The 25,426-nt window shown below is 36.5% G+C and overlaps 2 protein-coding genes across 2 annotated transcripts; one reads left to right on the top strand and one right to left on the bottom strand.

Annotated features, from left to right (window-relative positions):
* The first annotated feature begins 10,774 nt into the window (after window positions 1-10,774).
* LOC111889662 (uncharacterized) lies at window positions 10,775-11,594 on the top strand. Its single transcript, XM_023885801.3, has 3 exons — window positions 10,775-11,006; window positions 11,102-11,235; window positions 11,329-11,594. The coding sequence occupies exons 1-3, from the start codon at window positions 10,813-10,815 to the stop codon at window positions 11,397-11,399; spliced, it is 399 nt and encodes a 132-aa protein (XP_023741569.1). The 5' UTR covers window positions 10,775-10,812; the 3' UTR covers window positions 11,400-11,594.
* Window positions 11,595-11,840: 246 nt separating this feature from the next.
* On the bottom strand, window positions 11,841-18,257 carry LOC111889661 (disease resistance protein RPV1). The gene is made up of 5 exons (XM_023885800.3): window positions 17,576-18,257; window positions 16,224-17,334; window positions 15,861-16,151; window positions 13,246-15,756; window positions 11,841-12,082 (listed from the first exon to the last, which is right to left on the bottom strand). Exons 1-4 carry the CDS (start codon window positions 18,052-18,054, stop codon window positions 13,249-13,251), a joined length of 4,389 nt encoding a protein of 1,462 aa, XP_023741568.1. The 5' UTR covers window positions 18,055-18,257; the 3' UTR covers window positions 11,841-12,082; window positions 13,246-13,248.
* Between the last annotated feature and the right edge of the window lie 7,169 nt (window positions 18,258-25,426).

Below are 25,426 nucleotides of genomic sequence, written 5' to 3'. Positions count from 1 at the left end.
GGCAAAAGTGAATTGATGAAATTCCATGAAATTACACTTTCTACCCTTGCGAAGACGTTAGTGGAGCGTGTGTGGTTTACCGGCACACTAAATGGTTCTAAGAAAAGGTAGCAAAGGGTGACTCAATGTTTGTCATACTCCGGTGGAGCGTGTGTGGTTTACCGGCACATCGAATAGGTGACCGTAACATGTGAGGGCACCATGTAAGTTTGCATGGTTATTCACACCCACTTTGTGATCCTCGGCATCCCAGTCACAAACTAGAGGGGAATATCGAGAATTAAACATGCCATTGAAATGTTCAATGAATCTCAAAGGATCTAGGAGTTTTCATAGATTTACAACTTAAAATTTCTTTTTCGTTTTGATGGTGGAAAATTAGTGAATCGTCATTCACTTACCTACAAATGTTCTGCAATTAGGGTTACGACATCCCCTCTCCCGAGTTGTAGAATATTGTGTTGGGTCCTAGCCTTAGTATATCGTTTGGGTGATTTACTAAGGACTCAATAAATCAACTAACTTGAATTTGTTTTCTCCCGTTTTGTAGATGTCAAAGTTCGACAACTATGGTCTTCCCAAATCCCGTGGAACAAGCATTCCACATGAAGATGATATTCCACGATTCTATCGAGGAACAAGAAATCATGCTTCACTTCCTCCTCCTCCTCCCTTTGTTCTCCCTAACCCACAAGATCGAAGAATTGAAAGGTTCAATATCACTAAAGCCCTATTGGCAATGAAACATGAAGATGGTAAGCCCGTGTGTGCCCATGTTCTAGGAATGAAATCACACATCGATAGGTTGATTATGTGGGGTGCATCATTCCCCGATGAGTTGGCTATAGGCTGGGTTCTACAGTCACTCCCTGAATCATATAATGAGTTCAAAGGAAAGTATTATATGATGGATCATGATGCAAACCTCATTGACCTAACTTACATGCTCATTGCTGCTGAATCAGAAATGATTTGGCAAAGCAATGGAGCGTATTTGTTAGGAAAGTCAACCAACCATGCTTCAGAGGACATTCTAGGAGAACCGACCTGCGTTTGTTGCCAAGAGAAAGGGCGTTGGATACAAGTCTGCCCTAAGAGCCTGAAGAGTCCAGAAGATGGGAGAGTCAAAGAGTATGGTTGTACTTTAGGTAAAATCCACTATCTAACTCCATTAAATTCCTATTCATTTATTCTTAATACATAATGTGATAAGATTGCATTTGAATGCTTTGCAAGATCAGTGAAAAGAAAGGAAGCTTGATAAAAGAGCAAGATGAGTCTAGTCACGAAGAAATGGATCTCGATCGCATGGATTTGAAGATTAGATTTTGAGCTTAGAAAGTTATGATAGAATTGTTAGGAATATTTGACTACATAGTTTTTCAGTTGATTTTGCATTGTAAGGACAAATGTTTTCCGCTGCTTTTATGAATAAAATAAATTTTGTTTTGACTCATTTATTTATTTATTTCCTTGCAATGAAATCGTTATGAAAAATTAATGTTTGCATATTTCTACAACGAATGGATAAGATTCTTAATTATGTTAACAATGGAAATGTCGAGAATTTACCAAATAGGAAAAGTTTCTCATCACCCAAGTTTCAATTGGAAAGAAACTTGGAATCATGCAACTTGGTTGCACGATGAATGGGAAATTTCATATTTGGAAATTAGACTAATTCGTTGAGAAAGTGTCAAGTGAAGGACTAGGAGATCGAGTACACAAAGTTGTGTGTTGATCAAGTCCACCACAAGGGTAACAAAGATATTCGTCATGATTTACTAAAGGATTAGTAAATATGATTATACTTATAAGATTAAGTGTAATTCTTAGTTGATTAAAAAAGTTTAAATCAATAGCAGAACGAATAAGAAGAATCAAGAAGGCAGAAAGATAAAAGTTTCTCCATTCTAAGAAGAAGGGAGAGTACCTTTTATGGTTTATGATAGGTCTTAATGATTAAGAACCATATCTCAATTGATCCTCTAAGTAAGTCTTAGTACAATTGTATGTCTAAGAAGAGGAATCAAGAATTGAACAAATGGTTAAATCAAGAAGTCAATCATACTTCGTTCCAAAACAAGTCTTAGAATTAAGATTATGACATTGAGTTATAAGTATTAAGAAGGTTTATAACATTCATCAATTGTGGAAAGTTGTGATGTCTTGGATAAGACAAAGACCAACTAGGACCAATTTATGAAGTGTTTTGATAAAAACTACACTAACTCTTGAATATTTGTTTGTCAAGAAATGTTTATTGACAAGAGAATCTTATATGTCAAGGAGTCAGTGGGAGTCTTAATGGTCTTGAAAGATTTCAAGAACAAATCAAAATAAACCTTATCGATCATCACTAGCACACAAGTTGAGGTTTACAACCTTTCGTGTTGACACTATTTTGTTTCTATGCCATTCCAATTAAGTTAATTATGCATATGAGTTCTATGAGTTCTCATTTGAACGCATAAAAGGCAGGCACCTTGATCAATGAAAAGTACATTGATAGGAAAAGGTGAGCTGCTTAACTACTTGGAAGACATGGTGGGCAGCTGCGTTACCATAAGGCAAGAGATCAAGATTAAGAAAGTTAGGTCCATATGAGTTTGAATTTGTCGTAAACCTTGGTTTTGACAAATTCACATGGACAGGAACACATACACCATTAAAATATAAGTGTCATAAGATTCCCTCCTTCATGAAAGTGACTGTGAGGAAATGCTTTCACTAAGAAAGATTTTAAGAAGATATCAATTGTAAAATTGCATTCTCAAATTTGATTATGGTTACGGTATCCCTCTCCATGATTCGAATTGTGAGTTTTGGCAATTAGTCTTAATTGTTTAAGACACATATGAGCTATCTTGGATAAAGGTGTATGAGATTAAGAAGCCTTGATAAAGGATTATCAAAGCATTAAGTATTAGAAACACGAACTTATGAAATTCAATAGGTATTGCTTTTCTGTAAGTTAAGCTGTTTTCTGAATACATGTCAAAGCTAGTGGGAGCATAAGTGTTATGTTTATAATAATCATCATGATAGTGGGAGCATAAATGTTATGATTGTATGATTATTAAGGCAAGTATTGCAAGTTAGCAATATTAATTATAGAAAACAAGAGTTATACTTTGAAAAGTAGTAAGGATGTAAAGTTGTTTTGCTATAATTAAGGGAGAGAATATTGTACTTCGTTTCAAAATCTAAAGCTTAGATTGAGAAATTTTAATAAATTTAGTCAAAGGATACATAGTGCGTTCTTAAAATTCGATTATGATTACGGCATTCCTCTTCATATTTCGAATTATGAGAATGTAGCACGTAAAATATTATGACAGAAGATTGATAAAGTATTAAATCTTCATGTAAGACATTGTGCATCGTGTCCATACGCTTCGGGTATAGGATCGATTGCAAATGCTATAATATTTGACCATTCTAAAATTTTCCAAATGTCTAGCGCATTTAGAGGGAAGAAGGACAAGAATCGGTTTTGACTAAGATAATTAAACAACTATCAAAGGACAATCCAAAGTTCACCGAGGATTGGTCGCTTGTGAGTAGTTGGAAGTATAGTATTGAATGGACCATATCGACATTATTATGAATAGATAAGATTCTATTAAGAATGAGTTGTCATATGGAAAATATGGAAACGTGTCCATATTGGGAATTGAATATTAAAAATCTATGTCTAGGTTATAAACTTTTATGCAAAAGGATGTTCAAAGGAATGTACTTTGAGTGAGAGACATCATATCTAAGGAATTGTATTGTAACAATCTCCGATAGAGGACTTTGTAATATCGTTGGCAATAGTCTTTGTGACTTTTTGTGCTGTGACATTACGAAAAGGATTATTGCATAAAATGTTAGAATCTAACATATTCTATAAGTGGCAAGAATTTGATATTCTTTCACTTATGAAAAAGGATTTGGAGTTATGAAATGAGTATGATTGGAAATGTGCTCATTTGATCTATTTCACAAAGTAAGAACCATAAGTAAACATTGTGTGCATGATAAGAGCATGGGACAAGTGTAATAATTCAAGTAAGAAGTTGATTACCCGAAACAACAAATAATGAGTAATCGATATGGTGATAAATAAAAGGTGTTTTAATTATACTCAAAGGTTTGAGGCCATATGGGATTAGTATTATTCTTGTGTTTCACTTTGCATGTTTTGACTTCCTCAATAATTTAATTGGTTTAGAACAGTCAAATTATTCGAACGGGCCACAGTCGTTCATATGTTGGAAGTAGGTATGAATAAAGACTGTCATGAATTGGTGTGTCTAAAGAGCATTAGACATAAGCAAATGTTTGCTGCAACGTTCATGAGTGCTTATGAATATGATTTGAGCATTGGATTAAACCCACGCTCACTTGGATCACTCCATGAATTGTATCACAAGTGATTGGTGAGACGATAACATCTTATATTCTTGAAACCGAGATGTGTGAGTTGTATCTTGCAAATCGGTTGCACATTGATAATATGTAAACGCACCAATAACTTGGTGTCATAAAACATATTGTTGTGTGTGATTCGGTGAGTGAGTGCAAGCGAGCATTGAATCAAAGTTTATCCGTTCCTTTTATTCAAAGTAGGATAAAAGTGATATCTTTGGGCCCCTCGATGATTTAGTCATGACAAACGTAAATGCTCGGCCGGGCTAGGGCTAATTTGATTTGTTCAATTAGTCAGTCGTCATAAATCGGAAGTCGAGAAATTGTACAGAAAGAATGATTTGATATCATGTCTTATACGATATCTAGAATGGAGGAATATATGATCCCTTATCTAAAGGACACGCGTATCTGATAGGATCAGAGTTGACAGCGGTTTTGGTAAGCTATGATTGCAGATCGGGATCTGAAGTCATACGCAGAATAGTTATTAGACTTGTCCAAGTGGGAGACTGTTGGATTAGTGTCTAAGTCCATAACTATTTTGGGTATGTACTTGACCCGATGGTGCATGGTCCTTTTAGGTTGCCTTCACCAAAGCAACTTGATAGGATAAATTATGGAGAGAAAGGATTAAATATGATTTATTAATATATTATGAGAGTAATATATTAAAGGAGAAATCATATTGTTTAATTAATATTGGTCAAGAATTAATTAGTAATTAGTTTTGTGACTAAAAGAGATTAATTAAACTTAAGGGACTGGAATTGTAATTATAAGATAATTGCAATTTGGGCCATGGATTGCCTTATATTATAAGGTGGATGAATTCTATGGGGAAACCCATTAGAAATCGTCCAAGGCCTTTAATTAAAGGGGTCCATGGGTTGCTTAGGGCTTAAGCATCCAAATTAGGGTTTCCTTGTTACATAACCCTAATAGCCTCACTATATATAGAGCCCTTATGCTCCAAAAACGTGGACAAGCTTACTTCTAGGGTTTCCACACGTTTTTGAGAGCCTCCTTCTCTTCTCTTCTTCATCCTCTTGCTCTTGGTGTTTGTGAACCATTAGAGGAGTGACACTTGTGACTCTAAGCTTTCTAAAGTCATTACAAGTAAGATTTGTGATTGTTATTGTTACATAACAATAAAGGTATGATCTAAACTGTAACATCCCAAAATAGCAAGAGTAGAGTTGAAGGGCTAAAAGTGATAATTGGGAAGAGAGACTCGGCGATTCCATGGTTGGACTCGGCGAGTAGAGTCGCGACTGGGTCGCGTGGTTAAGTAGCCGACTTGGCGAGTCGATGAGTTGGACTCGGCGAGTAGGCGCTGGGTGGAGAAAACCTTAATTCTCGGGGTTGAGCCCTATTTAAAGAACATTATATCCTTCCCCCAACCTCTTTATTCCCCTTTGAAGTCCAGAAACCCTAGAAAGTGCGATTGAAGGAGATTGGAGTGTAATTGGAGCATTGGAGGAGTTTGTTGAAGGAATTTTGTGAGATTGAAGGCTTGGGGCAAGGGGCTTTGCTTGGATTCGAATTTCATTGCAGTTGGGGCGTCCAGTGGAGGTAATATCTCGTTCTTGGACTGATTGTATGTTGTTTCTTCATTTTGGGGTTTGTGGGATCTTGTCTATGGATGTAATTGGAAGTCTAGAGGTTAGATCTGAGGTTGCTACCTCAGATCTGGAATGGAGAAGAATCAGAGAGCATGAAAGTCCCTGTGTTGGAGTGTTTAGTGAAGCTTGCATGTCCCAAACCCTAGTTATAAGTGAATAAGGCCTAGATCTCTTTGGATTCACGTAAAGTTTGCCACTTTACGTGATGGATGAGTTGTATGAGGCTAGATCTATGTTTTGGATCATTTGCATGGCCTGGAATGCTTCTGAATGGATTCAGATCGGTGGTACTCGGCGAGTCACATGGGTGAACTCGACGAGTTGCTTGAAGATGAGCTGGGACTCAACGAGTTGGAAGAACAACTCGGCAAGTCGGATGAAGATAGCCTGGAACTCGGCGAGTTGTATGAACAACTCGGCGAGTAGGTTGATGATAGCCTTAAACTCGGCGAGTCTGTTCTTGGACTCGGTGAGTCTTGTCGAAGAGTTTCGATATTCTCTGGTTGAGTCGAGAATCGGTGAGTCAAGGGATGACTCGGTGAGTTGTGTGCGAGTGGACTCTGAGTTGTTGGACTCGGCGAGTCTCGGGGTGACTCGGCGAGTTAGGTCGCGGATTGAGAGAAGTTCTGAGTATGGGAACTCGGCGAGTCATAGGGTTGAATCGGCGAGTAGGTTCAGTCAGGGGTTGACTTTGACCTTGTCTTTGATCAAGGGTTGATCAGTGGTTTCCAGGGGTATTTTAGTAATTGTTGATTATTGTTTTGAGTTCAGTGCATTGGTGGTTGACCAGTGGTGGAGATCGTATCAGTGATCGGAGTAGCTTGGATTATCTGTTCAGTCGGCAGTTTCGAGGTGAGTTATCCTCACTATATCAACGGGGTCTAAGGCACCAAGGCCGGCCCTTATCAGATTGAGATCCGGGTAGTTGTTGCTATGTTATTGTTATGATGTTGTGATGTGATATGTTTGCATCCTGAGAGTTAGGATGGTGTATGTTAGAGGCCTGATTGAGATCAGTATCCTGAGAGATAAGGAGGCGCTATGCTAGTGACCTGTTAGGTCAGTATCCTGGTTAGGATGATTATATGTTATGTGATCTGTTAGATCTGCTTGTGGTCTGTGATTTGCTTTATGATTATATGTATGTATGTGCACATGGATGTTTGGACTGGAGTTGGGTTGAGGCGGGTCCTGCTGTGTGCAGTAGGCCAAGATACCCAGGGCGGACCGGTTGTCCCGTAGGCCCAGCGAGCGGTCCGGATAGGCTGTAGGTCCCGATAGGGGTGGACCAGACGTGCCGAAGGCTCGGAGAGTGGACCAGACAGACTGAAGGCCCGGTGCGGGCGGACCAATCATACTGTAGACTCAGAGAGTGGACCAGGTGGATTGAAGGCCCGGGAACGGGAGGACCAATCACACTGCAGACTCGATGTATGCGGATAGACTCAGAGGGTGGACCAGGTGGACTGTTGGCCAGTGCGGCGGACCAGTCACACAGTAGACCCGGAGAGCATGGCTGTTCTGTGTTTAGATATGTTGTGGCATGATATGCATGTATGGTATTTGCGGTTGGTATTTTGGGGATATCTCACTAAGCTTTCCGGCTTACAGTTGTGGTTTCATGTTTTTCAGGTTCTTCAGGAGGTCGTGGCAAGGCGAAGGCGTGATCGTACCGCTCCTCATGATTTTGTGGTGTTATGATTCTGGGAACATGATAAATGTTTTGTATTGAAAACCTTTTTGTAAAGATTTTATGGAATCGAGATGTTTTTGAAAAATTTAAAATTGGTTGTATTTTTCGGTCGTTACATAAACCCTAATTATATGTTATATTGATTAACATATGCTAGATCTAGGGTTTATAGTCTTGGATAAATTGCATGTACAATAGAGAAACCTAGATCCAAGCATTAGGGTTTGTATGAGCACATAGGATGTTGTTATGGCTAAAACCCTTCAATTCATGCCCTAGAAACCCAGATCTATGAATGGCATGAGCTGGATTCAAGCAAAATCGAGTATATAGTATTTGCATGTGACAGACTCGGCGAGTCGTTCATCGGACTCGGCGAGTCAAGTCGCGAGTCCCCGAGTTCTCCCCCTTTTCCGTGTTTGCGGGGTGGAGTAGTGAGTCATGGGGTGTGACTCAGTGAGTCGGAAGCCAGACTCACCCATGAAGGAACTCGACGAGTCAATGCCCTGACTTTGCGAGTTCATGGCAATCTTCTTGCCTCAAGAACAGACTCGGCGAGTTGTTCATACAACTCGACGAGTCTCAGCGTAGCATGTTCTTCGGATGAAGATGAACTCGACGAGTTGTTCATACAACTCGGCGAGTAGGATGAAGGACTTTTGGCCTTTGGTTTAGAAGGAAAACTCATCGAGTCAATGCCTAACTCGACGAGTAGAGACGGGTTTATGGTCAGACAAAGGGATAGGAGTCAACTCGGCGAGTCGGGTCAACTGGCAGTTGACTTTGACTTTGACTCTTGGCTTGGTTAGGGGTAAATGGTCATTTTACCCTAAGGTCTATTAGCAGTATTTGACTGAGTGTTTTGTGGGGATTATAGCCAGAGGATATCCGGGGCAGCAACAACAGCAGACAGTCAGTTCCCACGTAGATCAGCAACTACTTTGAGGTACCTCTTCTTCGAAGGGGAAAGAGCTGGCGCGGTAGCGGTACATCACACACGTGCTTTGTAATCCGCATTATGAGATCTTCTTGGGGATTTGTACTCTGACACTTTTATGTTTTATAAAAATGTTTTCCAGACATGCAATATCTTTTGTGAAATAATATGATCGTTGAACGTTTTATTCCTAATGTTTTGCTAAGTACATGTTTTAAAAATGAAATTTTTGGCTCGTATTTTTGGGATATTACATGTAACCTAGAAAACACATCACATTTTTTTCACACAACATTTATGACATGCCACTTCTTTGGAGAGGATTGGTTTGTTAATTTTTTTTTTTTAAATTTAAACTATATATTTAACAAAAAAACAAACTTTTCATTAAAATAAAATAGAAAGTTACAACATTTAAAACATAACTTAATATTAGTCTTAAAACTTGACTTAAAATATGACTTAAAACATAAACCCTACAAATTTTCCAAATTATGTTTCTTCATAATTTTTGTCTTCACTTCCTTTGTCGTTCGACATTGATTCTCAAGTAATTTTGAAACATCATTCATCAAAAGTTTAAACTCGTTAAATTTTTTTCTTTTTTTTTGTGCAAATTGCAACATTTTTTTGGATGTGTTCATTCAACTCTTGGAGCCCCTCTCTCTTATCCTCACTGAGACCTGAAGAACCAGCGATACAAAGCTTTCTTTTGGCTTGATCTCTTCCCATAGAATGGCTAAGGTTCGTTTTCATTGTTGTCTACCCCAACTTGTACATTCTAAGATTGGCTATGAGAGTTTTTGGATGTTTTGGTTCTTTTTTTAATCACACATGATTACTTCTAATGTGTGTTGTTTAAGCCATTTTTGTGTGTCCTTCACAACACTCCAAAAGTCAATAACTTTGATGGTCATCTTCTTTGTTTTGTGAAACACTTCTTGAACTTGGGTTAGGATTTATGCATCACTAGCACTATTTGGCCAAGAGCGTTTCACGTTGACGAACACACCATTAAACTTCATTGCAAGTTTGCTTGTAATCCTCATTTTGAATATATTTGATCTTTTGTGTGCTATTTTCCTCTCTTAGTTTAGTCAAGAAAACTTTTTTATACTTTTATATGAAAAGTTTTTCCATCTTGGTTATCTCTAAGGATAAGATCATTTGATGTGTCAACCCATGTTTCTACTAACACCTTCTCTTCATCCGGTGTTCAATCTTGGTTGTCGGCCTCCCCTTTTTTCTTTTGGTTGGCTTGAGGTTCGGGTGCATCTTCGGATTCAACAATACAAGGTTGAGATTGGAATGGATTTTCTTGCAATGTTTGAAATGCATTAAAATCGAGTTAAGGTATGGATTGGGATTGAAATTAGGGTTAGGGTTGGTTTGCCCCATATGTATAATATGGAACATTTCCGATATAGTGATACATTGGTGGTGAGTAGATGAGTCCATCAAGTTGAAGTCGGTACATCAAAGACAACAAGTTAGTTGACGAAGTTCTTGAAGCTATTTCTTGTTTCTTCTTGAGGAGTTTAGTTGGGTAGGAAAATACATTTGAGAAATAACACTTGAGGGGTTGAGAGAGGTTGATATTGTAAAGTTTTGTACCGTAAGAATCGGAGGTTGATGTGTATTTATAGTAGTAGGATAAAGGTTAAAAAAATTGAATTTTTTAAACATAGGGCTGGTTTTTTTTTTTTTTTTTTTTTTTTTTAAAGAAATAGTTGAAATATGTAATGGGTAAAAAGGTGGTTGAAAATTAAATTTGATAAAAATAAAGGGTGTGAATTTGAAAAATAAAAACAAATCAATCGTTAACCACCTCCCCTCTCTCCTCTGTCGGAGGCGATGATGTGTGACGTGTTTGCTATACCATTGCCGACATCCTCAAGCCTTAAGCCCTAAGATATCGACATCGAATACTTCAGTTTTTTCCTTTTCTTTTCAATGTCTCGAGACGAGCTTCAGCATCTCACTGGCAAATGTCAAACAGCCATTTATGCAACGTCTTCCAAGACCACACGTGTCAATCTCTGCATGACACGTGTAAAACCCCTCACATATTCATCTCCCATTATCATCATCATAAATCCTCGCCTCTCCGATCCCAATTTTAAAACAGAAGCAACACGGATATGTTCAGCGCCATCAAATCCTTTCCGATTCAAACCAAACCAGCCGTTTCTACCCTCTTCGCCACCTCAAACAACTTCGCCGGAAAAGCAACTCCGGTCTTCCAAACTGTAAGATTCCAACAGGCATCCGCAGGAGCCGAAGAGCCTGAGAACATGGAGAAGAAAGAAGAAACTCAGGAAGCTCAGAAAAAGGGGTACTAATTCTTTGAGTAATCTCATAATGTCGTTATATATGTAATTAATCAATATAAACATGAACTAATTGATTTTTTCTGGTGGGTTTCATTAGGGATGTGATGTCACATTCGTTTGGGGAAGGGTACGCTACGAGATCAGATGAGGAAGGTTTTGGAGGAATTTATGGAGGCAACCAATCGCTTTCTCATGACGATGAAGATAAGGACGTCCATGGCAATCATCCTGGTAGATTTTGTTGATCACATTTGAATCAAGAACTGATTTTTTTTTTTTTTTTTTTCAATTCGTTTAATTGATTTACTGTTTTTGATCTTGAAGATTATGACAAGAGTCAAGGAAGTGAGGTGAAGGAGAAGGAAAAAGCTCGACATCAAACGCAGGCACACTAGCTCTTGAAGAAATGAGGGATAAGAATGAGTTTTAATTAATTTTTAGTAGTTGTTGAAACTTGTTTCCGATCATCGTGCATCATCCAACTCTCTGCACATGTAGATATAAGTTGAACTTAGTTTGTATTTCTTGCCAGCTTTTTGTAACCGGCAGATCTTATATAATATAATACGTTTCTAGCTTTTTTGAATTCAGACGTTGTATGTTTCTATATATCGGTATTTGAATCAACACTAGAGAAATTAATATATCGAACCTATATATAACATAAAAAGAGAACGATAATAATACATTAAACAGTAAACTACTCCGGCGACTGGAGGTCGTGGTTTTCAAGGCTCGAAAAATGGGACCCTTATTAGTTATTGTTGATCACTTTGGCTTTATCGATGACAAGTGAAAGCAATAAGAAAAATCATAGTAATTTGAAATACAAAGCATCACAAGAACTACCATGAGATTTTCCAAAGACGACTTATGTGCATGATTTTAGGGTTGTACGTGCAACAATTTATTATCAAAATTGTGCATACAATAAAATAAATTCTTGATAATGGTTAACAGCAGATTTGATCCTTGGGAGGATGCCATTAATATACGAGCGAAACCGTCGACTTCATCATCAAGAGTGTTCATGTGAACTGGCCTGTAGTCTAGTCGCACCTTCTCATTCTCCCAGTATCTGCACATATTTTAAGATCACGACCAGTTATATTCTGTATGATAACTCCTACAATCCTACATATAGAGCTAAATACAAGAAATAGCATTGTACGCACTTTCTTACATTTGTTTATTATATCATCCTAATTTGATTTCTTTTGATTACAACATTGCACTTTTAATAAAATTTCTTATTAAGACATTCAACTTTGAAAATTTCTTATTAAAATTTCTGTCCTGTTAGCCAATATGGTAAGAGGGAATTAATATATATATATATATATATATATATATATATAGAGTATCTTACTTTCATTACTTCCTGTTACAGCATTGTACTTTGAAAAAACCACCAATTATAGTAATATCATTCCAAATACAAAGAGAAACTTTCTGGTTCACTTCCTAGTAGTCTTTTTAAGGGCTAGGAAATATGTGGCAGGTATGTAATAAAGTAGTAAGGCAGGGGCATTTTGGTCATTCTATTAGATTAGGTCGGTTGTGTGAGTATTAACAGGTTGGTATTAGGAAATTTGGCATTTTGAAGCGTATTTTGGTGAGAAATCACTTTGGGAGAGATCTTGACCTCTCGAATTACAAGAATAGTTTGTAATCTTCCATTTCTATCTTCAATCATTCAATAAAACCTTTCAATTTCAGAAGTTAAACACTAGTTTGTACCACTTTCACTGATATAACTGGTTACATTTTTTGAAGTATAATGTCCTAATAAGAAAAAGTTTGGAAGTACAATGCTGCAATAGAAAGAAATTGAAGTCAGATGCTATAATACACAATCAAATGGAAGTACATTGTTATTTCTAGCATTTAGCCATAACAATTTTGCATATCAGAATATACCATAGACAAATGACTAGCTACTTTAGGTAGTTAACATGAGATGATGAGACCTTACATTAAGATAAACAAAGTTATAACAGGATTTTCAACTTAACTCCAATTGACAAGATGATCCAAGTCATGGCCGATTTTAACTCGGATAAGGCTCCAAAAAAAAATTTTAAACAATGAATAAGAAACAAAAGCTTAAAACTATAACACTGTTTCTTCTTATACGTATAGTACTTGTACTTTTTTATATAATAGCTTATTTTTGCTGAAAATTAATCATTTTCATATCAATTCAAAAGGTTAAGATGATCAACAAAAAAGAGAAAGTACCTGTTACAATAGTTCTTTCTGAATTGGCTTCCCCGGGCCTTCTGATATTCTCAAAATCATCCCATCACCATTTAGTCGGACATAGGTTGTTTTGCATTCTGGGGTTTGTATCTCGGGTGTAAAACCCCATAACTGAGCAATCCCTCTTGACCCAGTAATATGTACATCTTTCAGCAAAAAAATGCTCTGTGGAAGATGACTTATGCTTGTACCTTCTATATCTATCTCTTTTAAACATTCTAAACTTCCAAGTTCCTCAGGCAACTTCTCAACTCGAGTACAATAGGGGAGATGGAAATATTTTAGTGATTTCATCTTAACGATGCTATTCGGGATATCTTGTAAAAATTCACACTTCTCTAGGGATAGCTTCTCTAAACATTCTAATTGTCCAAGATCCTCAGGTAACTTCTCAAGCAATGAACAAGAAATAAGCTCAAGAGATTTCAAATGTTTCAACATGCAAATGCTATCCGGAAGATGGCTAATCATTGTAGAAGATAAAGTTAGATCCTCCAGACATTCTAATCGGCCAAGATCCTCAGGCAAATTCTCAAAAAAGCAACAGAATCTAAGTTGGAGAGATTTCAGATGTTTCAACATACAAATGCTATCCGGAAGATGCTTAATCATTGTATATGAAAAATTCAGCTTCTCTAAACATTCTAACTGGCCAAGATCCTCAGGTAACTTCTCAAGCCACACACAAAGATTAAGTTCGAGAGATTTCAGATGTTTCAACATCCAAATGCTATCCGGAAGATGCTTAATCGTTGGAGACAACAAAATTAACTCATTGACCTTCATTGACTGGTCAAAGTTCTTAAGAATCTCTAGAATATTGCCTTCCAGTTTAAGCATTCTTAAAGATCGTAACCCAAAAAGGATTCCTGAAAAAGTCTCAAGATTTGTGCAAGCACACATACCTAGAGAAATAAGCATTTCAAGATTTCCAGTCACTGAAGGTCGATCTTCTTCATAAAAACAACTAAACTGAAACTTTGGCAAGCTATTGTCAGGCTTAATTGGGCAATTTTCTAGGGACTTTACGATAATATGTAACTCAGCTAAAGGACCGACCTCAAGTGATGCATCCACACTACAAGAAGTATAATCTTTTAAGTTAAACAAAAAAGAGTTAAACCCCAAACAACCACTTACGTCTAGGTGAGCAAGCTTTTTTAGACATCCGATGGTAGTGTGAAGTTCTACCAAATTACTACATTCTTTAAGATGTAACGTCTTGAGATTTGGAGTTAGCCCAAAGTTAAGGGTCCTCAACTTTGAATGACTAATTTTTAAACAGACGAGCTTTCCACATTCATCAGCCATGTGAAGTTCTTCCAAACAATAACAGTTATCAAGATCCAAATTCTTGAGATTTGGAGTCAGCCCAAGGTTAAGGGTCCTCAACTTTGAATCACTAATTCTTAGATAGGTGAGCTTTTCATATTCATCACCCATGTAAAGTTCTTCCAAACAATAACAATTATCAAGATCCAAATTCTTAAGATTTGGAGTCAACCCAAGGTTAAGGGTCCTCAACTTTGAATCACTAATTCTTAGATGGGTGAGCTTTCCACATTCATCAACCATGTAAAGTTCTTCCAAACAATAACAATGATGAAGATCCAATTTCTCGAGATTCGGAGTCATCCCAAGGTTAAGGGTCCTCAACTTTGAATGACTAATTTTCAAATATGCGAGCTTTCCACATTCATCAGCCGTGTGAAGTTCTTCCAAACAATAACAATTATCAAGATCCAAATTCTCAAGATTTGGAGTCAACCCAAGGTTAAGGGTCCTCAACTTTGAATGACTAATTTTCAAATATGCAAGCTTTCCACATTCATCAGCCGTGTGAAGTTCTTCCAAACAATAACAATTATCAAGATCCAAATTCTCAAGATTTGGAGTCAACCCAAGGTTAAGGGTCCTCAACTTTGAATCACTAATTCTTAGATAGGCAAGCTTTTCACATTCATTGGGCATGTGAAGTTCTTCCAAATAGTAAAAACTATCAAGATCCAAATTCTTGAGATTCGGAGTCATCCCAAGGTCAAGGGTCCTCAACTTTGAATGATTAATGTCAAGCTTGGTCAGCTTTAGACATTCACCAGCCATGTGAAAATCTCCCAAATAGCAGCAATTTTTAAGATCTAAAGATATGAGATTTGGAGTCAGCCCAATGTTAAGGGTACTCAACTTGGAATTAGAGAGTAGTAAGGAGCTGAGATTTAAACAACTATCAGGCATGTGAAGTTCTACCAAATTATGGCATTCAGAGAGAATCACAGTCTCGAGATTTGGAGCCCGACCAAGGTCAACGGTCCTTAACCTTGAACCTTCAAGGTCAACAGACGTGAGCTTTAAACATCCAATTGCCACGTGAAGTTCTACCAAATCAGAACATTGTCGAAGAGTCAGGGTTTCAAGATTTGGAGTAAGCCCAAGGTCAAAGGTACTCAACTTTGAATAACTGAGGTCAAGGAATCTCAGCTTGTTAAGAACCTAACATAAGCAAAAAGCAATATTAATATTGGTGTAATAACAAAGAAAAAGATGTACAACATTATAATGAATCATGCACAGCAATCAATCAACAAGAATTATACCTTTCTTTCTCCCCCTTCCCACAGTTGAACGATCTTACTGTACCTCATCTTAAGTGCAACAAGATTAGTTGCTTGAAATGTTTTGGGTAAAGACCTAAAAGGGTAATTTCCCACTTGCAGATATTGTAAAGCATTTGGAAAGTCTTGGCTAACTATATTAAATTCCGAAATAGAGGAAAATGGGAAAAACATTGAAAGAAACCTAAGTTTCTTCATCTTTCCAAGACCTTTTATACCAATATCCGGATTGAATCTCATGGTACATCGTATACATCTTGTTGCTTTAGTACCCTGTAACCCAAAACAAGTCATCATGAATCTAAAGTCATAACAAATAAACTTATAAATATACTTAATCCTTACCAAATCATTAGCCAATATGTCTTCAATTTCTTCGTTAATCCACAATCGGCTATGTTTGTGAGGTTTATTGGGGTGCAGCCGACGAACAATATTCCTGCCCATTTCTACAATATGGTCATGCATTTCCACCCGCTCATAATTAAAATTACTATTAATAGTTATGAGAGATTTTTGTTGAAGAACTCTTAAACCATTTCTAGCATGAAATCCACAGCTTTCAAGCGCTTTGATTGCATCGTTTTTCAACCAACCTCTCAGGATACATGCAACATCTAGGAATATTTCCTTGTAATCCTCCTCTAGACCGATATAGCTTAATTCTAATTTTTTCAAAGTTTCCGCTAATGGGATTGTTTTAAGCCTTTCTAAGGCATCTACCCATTCAAGCTCAATTTTACCACACAGAAACGAACCCAAAACTCTCATCGTTAAGGGAAGACCAGCAGCGTAACGTACAACTTGTCTTGATAGCTCTTCATACCCTTGAATTGGAATATCTCTCCCAAATGCATACCTACTGAAGAGGCAAATTGCTTCTCCATCTGATAACAGAGTGACATCACGAATAAATTTTACTCTGTGTGCTACCAAAACCTGCTCATCTCTTGTTGTAATGATAATCCTACTTCCCGGCTTAAACCAATCAGGTTCACCGGCTAACGCATCAAGTTGGTCTATATGATCCACATCATCTAGAACAACAAGAACCTTTTTATCACTCATCCTCCTCTTCATCTGGTGTTTCCCGTCATAAACATTACTTACTTTGATGTCTTTATCATTTAAAACATCTGAAAGGACTTGATTTTGCAAAGACTTCAAACCAAACAAAGATGTGTTTGAAGCTTCCCTCACATTCTCTACAAAGCTTATACCTTCAAACAGAAAGGAGATTTGATCAAAAACAGCTCTTGCCAAAGTTGTCTTCCCAGCACCTCCCATCCCCTTGATCCCCACCATACGAACATCATCAAAATCAGTTCCTAAAGCTGATACAACATCCTTGACCCGGGCCTCCATTCCTACTAATTTTTCATCAACGTTGAAACTGATAGATCGTAGCTCTAGTGAAAGCTCTTCAACGATTTTTTGGATGAATTCAGCTTCATGCCTGTATTTCAAAGAAGATTCAATTAGCTTGCTCAAAATCCCTCTGTAACATTCAACCCTACATGAAAAATAACATAGTCCCTATAATCATATTCCATGTTTAATTTTTAGATACGACTCAGAAATTGAGTTCAAATATGACAATCTAAGATATCAAGTACGAGCATTTGACATCCAGGGTAAATGTAAACCATAAATAAACAAGATACAAGATTATTGGAAAGATTTGAGGAAGGAAATACCCGTTAGCGGTGTTCTTCAACTCCCACCCAGCCAGATCCGCTGCTTTTTTCAGAGCATCTCTCCATTTCCCAGCAGCCTCTTCCTTTTCATGTTTAGCAAATGCTTCCGCTACTGCCCCGCTTTGTTTGCGGACTTCAGACGGTTCTACATCATAGAAGACGGGATATGCGGTATGCTCGGTGGTAGTTTGACACTCCATTATCTTTACAAGTTCATCCAAGCACCAAGATGAAGATGCATAGTTCTTGGAGAAAACAATGATGTAGAACTTTGAATCTTTAATGGATCCGATCAGCTCATCACTTATTCTTTTCCCTTTCTTGATTCTCACGTCGTCCCTGTATGTGTGAATACTTTTCTGATGAAGAGCATGATAAAGATGATCAACGAAGTTAGTACGAGTGTCTTCACCTCTGAAACTCAGAAACACATCATACTTGAAGTTTTTCTGAATGGATGAAGTTGAAGAACAAGCCATCGAAGGTATGATTTCTATAGTTATCCCAAACACCCTCCAAATCAGTTTATGCGAAACGATCGGAAACAAACGAAATGAATCGAATAACCCTCGGTATATTCAAAAGCAATGAATCTAGCACTTGTTGTGTCAGCGTGATGAATTTGTGTGGATAAGCTTTCGAATACTGCGGCGTGTTTGATCCAAAAAGACTAAAAAGGGAAAATGAGTAGGTTTTGCATAAAAGACATTTGACTTTTTATTTAGACCAAAAATTTGATTTCTTTTATATGATTTGTAGCTTTTATTATATTTTATTATACGAACTTTGTCAAAAAAATAATCCAAATGTGAAATATATAAAGTTATAAAAATAGTATTTGTCTAAAATCTAAAATGTGAAGCATAAATAAATAAAAATGATAATTATGGAAATTGATTAAAAAGTTCAAGAGATTTTTCTGAATTAACTTTTAGATTTAGAACATTTTGTTTAAACTAAAAGCTAAAAGTTTGTACTGTCAAATGAAGTTTTTTGTTTAAATCTAACATTTTTTCAAAACCTTAAAGCTAGAAACTCTCGAACACTCATTTATAAAAAGATTATGTTTTGCACTTTTTTGTTTTAGACATAATTTTTTCAAAATAAACTCAATTTTGTCTTACTCATCATTATTTCATTAATTGAGATGGTTAGCAACAATAACCTTAAATCCTCTCAACTCACGTACGCCTTAAGCATTGATCACCTAAAAGAATAACCGATTCTAAAAACCTAGGTCGCGTTTTTGCTCATTCTTCTTCTTCTACACCATATTAAGTCCTCTGAAATGACTTCTTCTTTAATCTACGAACATAAACTTAATAAGGAATGCTAAAATGGGATTTTGTTATTGTGAGGATGAAGCTCCTCTATTTACGTCTTATCTCAAGGTTGTTTTCACAAAATTTAATTTGTTTTCAAATATTGTCCCAAATCTATTTTCCCAATGTTTGATTGTATTTTATTTTAATGATGTATTGGAACAGTTTTGCAAATAAGTGGCTACTTTTTACCTTTAATCCCATTTTGTCTCAAGTATTTATCATTGTTTATAGTGAATACTAAATTTATCAATGTTTTACCTTTGTAACCTCTAACATGAAGCTGATGTTTAAGATTCTTCTTACATACAGTGGAAGAGATTTCATTTCATATTGGATGTTACAAAGGTAAAAATAACGAAAGTCGAAGATTCTCCATACGTAAATTGTTGAATAAATTTAGTACTCAATGTAGAAAAATGATAAATACACAAAACGGGCTTAAAGATAAAAAATAGCAACTTACTTGCCAAATTATTTCAATACACTGTTAAAATAAACAGACCATTAGACCTTGTGAAAATAGCTTTGGTACAACATTTGAAAACAAAATCAATATTGTGAAAATAAACTTGGGACAGGAGAATATATGGTCAGCCAAGGTTTTAGAACCAGATATAGGACCCAATAAACAAGATGAGTAAGTAGAAACATGACTTAGGGTTTTAGAATTGGTTTATTCTTTTAGGTTATCGGGCACACATACGTTAGGGATATATAGGGTTTTAGAAACATGACTTATATTTATGTTCGTAAACGTTATTATGAACTTATAAATAAGATTTATCAATAATACTATTCGTTATACTGACTGGTCTACTTATCATAATGATGTCAAGGCAAGATCAACGAGGCGTTTTAAGTGGATTTTCCAAAAAATATATCTTTATAAGCCAAACATATTCTGCCTCCGATATGATCTTACTTTGTTGTTTCTTTTGGGATTATTGATATATCTGATAAAAACATTATAACAATTTAACTTTATAAATATGAATGAATACTAAGTTAGTAATGTTCTAGGTCGTTTTAAAGGGAATCTAAAGTGTCCGTCAAAGAGCTAACTTGCCCACGAGTATTCCATCTATATCAGGTGAGTGCATAGTTACTTTCAATAACATAGTTTTAATAAGATGTATTTACTAACAAGTATTAATTGTCTGTTTAACGTTTATTTTTTATTTAATTACTTGTTATCTGGAATAATTGTTAAATGTATATTTTATAACATACATTGTGTTAACCAAATATGGTTAATTATGTGTTAATTTTTATATGATGTTTGTAACAACGTAAATTTTCAAAAAAAAAAAAAATCATTTCCTTAAAACATAATTCCATTTAAAACAAACCATAAAATCCAATGTAACATAGTCATAATATAAACATATCAATCCCAAGATCAATCATATTCAAATCCGCCTGTGTGTACGAGTCATGCCGGCGCCTTCCCACGGTCCTCACTAGTACCTGAAACACATTACACATAAACACTGTAAGCAAGAAGCTTAGTGAGTTCCCCAATATACCACTTAGACACATAAGCCTTTCCAGACCATACTCCACATGACCTTCCGGTGTCTCAGGGGACTTCCGTCCCAACCCGGTAAACCTTCCGATCCTAACCGTGTCGACCTTTCGGTCCATAACTCCCCAACATTTCGGTCCACATCATAATGCCTTCCGGCCCATATCAAGCATAGCATACATATCACATACATAGCGCATACGAAACAGGTGATGTGTGCAAGCTCACCTAGTTTTAAACCTAATTTTAATTATAAAATAACACACAAAAGGCAGTGAACCTATCAATTGTGGTATAGTTGAATAAGTAGGGTATCGAACACAGGGAACGGCAAATTAAAACTAAAAACTAATATTATCTAAATTGATTAATAAGTAGGGGTTTTCTCTAGTTTTACAAGACTAGAAACTTACTAATAATTACTTACTAAAAGCTAGAAAACAAAGACTTTGACTAAATTCAATGACGGGAAGGAACATCTATTTAGTTCAACTCAATTGATCCTATGGTTGATTACAAGGTAATAGTGCAATGGATTAATTCTTTTGCCGGTTACCGATTCAATTGATTAGTTTTGCATTCACTACACTAATCCTTAGCAAATAAACTAACTTAAACAATGGCCAGTTGTCTAATTCAATTAAATTTACTAGATTTAATATTCGGGTTAAGTTAGACTTGCAATAGCTAATTAATTTATTCTTTTAATTAACTTCTTGTTTAATGGTCATCTCACAAGCTTGCACATAAATTTACTCGATTTCCTTATTAATCCTAGTTTAATGTTCATTAACACTAGACATATGACAAAAGTGTTCACAAAGCATATGAGATTGATAACTAATAGATGTTCATGCTAATTAATTATCTCCCTATTAACAGAAAATCAATTATCATTCACACACAAGGTTCTTTAACAAGCTAAAATAACTAAATTAACCAACATGGAATTAATCCTACCAAAAATCAAACCATATTATCAATTTCGTATCCCCAAACAGAAGTTCAAAGGTTTTAACTCATCATTGAAGTAAATAACAGCAAACAAACAAAGTCTAAATGTTCAATCATAATGACAAAACAAAAGATTAAGAAGAATGATGAAATTTGCCTCAATTCTCCTTCGGGATTGAATTCTTGCTTATTACTTCGTCTTCTAGGGTTTCTTTGGCTTCTCAATCGTAGCAAAATACTTCTGAATCGTCCCAGAACTCTCCTCTATCGATCTGTGGAGTTATCTATAAATATACGAACCGACTCGTCGAGTCAGGTGGTGACTCATCGAGTCCCTCTCACATTCCCCGTATTGTGATAACTCTCTGGGATCCCGAGTCATTATCTTCTCGATTCTTCGATTGGACTCGCCGAGTAGTCGATCTGACTCGCCGAGTCAATGCCATTTTTAGTGTTTTTCTTCTTTATTTCATCCTCGATCTTCTAACTGTTTCTCCCGCTTCCTTTCGCCTCCGAGCTTCATCTTTGGACTGAAAAACATAATTTAAACACTTTTAAGTACCTTTTGTCCATAATATGCAATAATTTAGCTAATAAATGAATAATGATGTATATTTAATATGAACTAATTATACACATATCAAAATACCCCACACTTGTCTTTTGCTTGCCCCTAAGCAAAACTGAATTTTATCATGATAGAACCACATACGAAAACTCCAATCCAACCCAGCCATTATGCCAAAACCGCAACACATGCATTTGTGTCTAAAATTTTTCCTAAGTACCCCCCCCCACCCCATATTCTAAATACTCACAATCCTCATAAACATTCGCCCACTTTTCCCGAACAATGCTCACTTTATGCATCCCTCTGAATCCATCCCCAGAAAACCTCCTAACCTCAAGGTATTTTTGTTTGAGCAACCCAAGCATACATAATCTAAATAATTTATGATACCATACTAAAGTTTTGGAATTCTTTATCTCTTGACATTTTTTTCTTTAATCTCTTTGAATTCACCTTTTTTTTCTTTTTGATTTCTTTGGTATCTTTCCCTTTTTTTTTCACATGTGTCTCATCATTTTTTTCTTTTCAAATCCCTACATGCTTAAGCAGGGGCGCTCAACTTCAACCCTTATTGGCTAAAGATAACAATTTTCCTGGATACATTTCTAGTACACGATGCTAAACATATTGCATCCCTCGGGCTAAAGCAAGGTCGTATTTTTGTCCCATGATTTCACTAGAATAAGGGAGGCCACAAATGCATTATAACGTGTATAGGCTCAACTAAACATTTGGGTTTTCATGCAATTATCAACATAATTCTACACATGGAATCCTAATTATCATTTTTACCAAAATTTCCTAAATTAAGTCCTAATAATATTTTTGGTATGCAAAATTTTTTTAAAAATTAGCCTAAATTAGGATAAATTAAACTTACTAAAATGTAATCAACCCCCTACCCCACACTTAATTTATGCAATGCCCTCATTGCATATTATGCATGATAAAGAACAATGAAAATAAGGAGAGAATTAGAACAAACTCCCCTGGGATAGTAGTGGCGAGGTTGATATCTCTTCTCTTCAGCTCCATCTGCAATTGACGTTAGACATGGGAACAGCTCATCCATATCTTGGGTGTCAAAATCTCGTGTGGGTAGCTCCAAATACGCGGAAAACAGTATAAGATCTTCAAAAATTAATATGGAAAGAATAGATAGTCAAGTGGTACTCTAATCAGCATCAAATCAGCAGTCCCTTCGGCATGAAACCAAACGACTCGTCGAGTATATACCAGACTCGGCGAGTTACTTCGCGGAAATCTTCGGATTTTTGAGAATTAAGGGCGACTCGTCGAGTCAGCTTAGTGCACTCGACGAGTGGGTCACTGAATGAAAATGATAGCATTCTGCATCTGATCCTTCTTCCAATAAACTCTCTATACTTTCTATTCACTTCTAGACTCCCTTGCCAACGTCTCTAAGGACCGGACTCAATACTTTAACTCTAACGCTCCTCTTTCTTGACTCTCTTTCTTACTTTGATTCTATGATTCTAAACCCTTTTGAAGCTAGCACTCCAAATTCAATTCTGAAAAATTATCAAAGCATCAAATAAACATTAAAAAGTAAGTTTCAAAAACATTCAACAAACCAAATAAAAATCAACACACAAAAAAAAGATTGTTTTTAAAAAAAAAACGCAATGAAACTAATCATCATCATGATCATCTAGCCCTTCTCCACTTCCTCCCGCACCACTCCTTCTTGCACTTATCACTTCTTCCCATGATGGAATATATGGAAAGTTACCACCATCGATATGCGGAATGTTGAAGTGGTCGAAAAGTCGGATATGTGATTGGTTGCTAAAATTCAAGCCCCGCGCCATTTGATCTTGTAGCCGCCTCATCTCCACATTGTACCAATCCATTGGTACTTCTTCATTGTCAACCGGAATCACCGGCGGCTCTTCCTCAACACCCCGCTCTCTCCTCGATCTAACCCTTCTTCCTGGTGCCTCGAAACCAACCACCGGATCATCATTCGGAATGGCATAATGGCCACCACCATAGTCTTCAATAATCCTTGCTCTCCGAAAAAGAATTGGATTGAATGGAGGTGTAGGGATCATCGTCATAAAGTTCCATGCACCGCGGTTCATCAACCCAAATGAGTTGGCTAACCAGGAGACAAACATCCCACCATTAATTCGAGAAGTTTTGCGATCCTTGACCGCACCCTCCGAGAGATATGAAGCTAGACACCAAGGAATATTGCAAAAAACGCGGGGTGTAATGATGCTCCATAAGAAAAAGACATCAAGGTTGGAAACCTTGTCATTATCCTTTCGTTGGTTAATGGTGGATGAAATGTCACACCCCAAAACCGAGAATGGCGGAAACGTCCTGGGACGGAGGACGTCATGTAATGTATCACAACACAGTAATAGTAAACAAGCAAACAACATCATCCATTGCATTAAATATATAATTTTAATACAAGTGTGTTCTGTACAGTTATAGACACCAAAAATAATGTTAATCAAAATAAAGAGATGAGTCCTGAATGCGCTCCATCTTCTCAAAAGCTGGTCTCTGTACCTGTCTACTGATAACCTGAGAATACAAGTTATTTTGAAAGAGCTTATCAGCATTAAGCTGGTGAGTTCATAAGTATTTTAGTGTCGGTGTTTGTTATCAAAACGTTTGAACATGTCGCAAGTGTAAGTTTGTAAAATGTATGTAAATGTTTGTAAGTGTTTGTAAAAGTATGAATCCCTCAGAAAAACCTATATTTTCTATTAAAAGTAGCCTTCTCCCAAGGCGTAACTGTTTTGTATGCTTGTTTGTTGTAAAAGTGTGTAATTTCCCAAGTGTAACTATCATTTAACAAAATATAGTTTGTACATTAATGTTTAAGTGAAATAATCACTAAATATATGTAATGGGTAAATCATTGTAGTACTATAGTGTTGTATTATAGGAACTACTGTTGTACTAACTACCTTAAACCGGATTTATATTAAGGTATCATGTGATAAATTGCACCATACTATAGACTGGTAATAACGACAACGTATAGTCGAAAAATAAGGTATGACGTTTGGCACCCGCAGACCTGCAGGTCCGGCTGTAGCTAGCAGCAAGGTGTAGGATAGTCAATCCAGTATAGATCTATACGCAAACTCACGCTCTCCCTTCAAGAGACTCTGGCTACAACCCGGGTCATGACAATTAAGGCATGCTCCCATACAGTGGATCACAATTGTTAACGTATTCATGTATAGGTAATGTAATGTTACTTGTTCTAGTATCGTGGTATATGTTCTCGTCCTAGTATAGTTGTATATGTTCTCTTTCTAGTATAGTTGTATATGTTCTTATAGTAATAAGCATTAACTCACGAATGAACTGACTCATGGATCTAGAAATTGTAGTAGTATGATCCTGTGTTACCCCGATGCTAACTTACTAATGTTGTGACTAATACGCATGAATATGAAAGTACTTTTATATCTATATATGTACATTTA

This window comes from Lactuca sativa, chromosome 4, assembly GCF_002870075.4.
Source record: "Lactuca sativa cultivar Salinas chromosome 4, Lsat_Salinas_v11, whole genome shotgun sequence".
NCBI classification, from domain to species: Eukaryota; Viridiplantae; Streptophyta; class Magnoliopsida; order Asterales; family Asteraceae; genus Lactuca; species Lactuca sativa.
This window is presented reverse-complemented; position numbering and strand designations above follow the sequence as displayed.

What these genes read in the sequence shown, in the direction of transcription:
- LOC111889661 (XM_023885800.3), bottom strand. Translation starts at nt 18,054, where the DNA reads ATGGCTTGTTCTTCAACTTCATCCATTCAGAAAAACTTCAAGTATGAT. An exon ending in ACATATTGGCTAATGATTTG is followed by an intron (nt 16,152 to 16,223) that starts GTAAGGATTAAG and finishes TTTGGGTTACAG; the next exon opens with GGTACTAAAGCAACAAGATG. An exon ending in GGGAAGGGGGAGAAAGAAAG is followed by an intron (nt 15,757 to 15,860) that starts GTATAATTCTTG and finishes TGCTTATGTTAG; the next exon opens with GTTCTTAACAAGCTGAGATT.
- LOC111889662 (XM_023885801.3), top strand. Translation starts at nt 10,813, where the DNA reads ATGTTCAGCGCCATCAAATCCTTTCCGATTCAAACCAAACCAGCCGTT. An exon ending in CAGGAAGCTCAGAAAAAGGG is followed by an intron (nt 11,007 to 11,101) that starts GTACTAATTCTT and finishes GGGTTTCATTAG; the next exon opens with GGATGTGATGTCACATTCGT. An exon ending in CGTCCATGGCAATCATCCTG is followed by an intron (nt 11,236 to 11,328) that starts GTAGATTTTGTT and finishes TTGATCTTGAAG; the next exon opens with ATTATGACAAGAGTCAAGGA.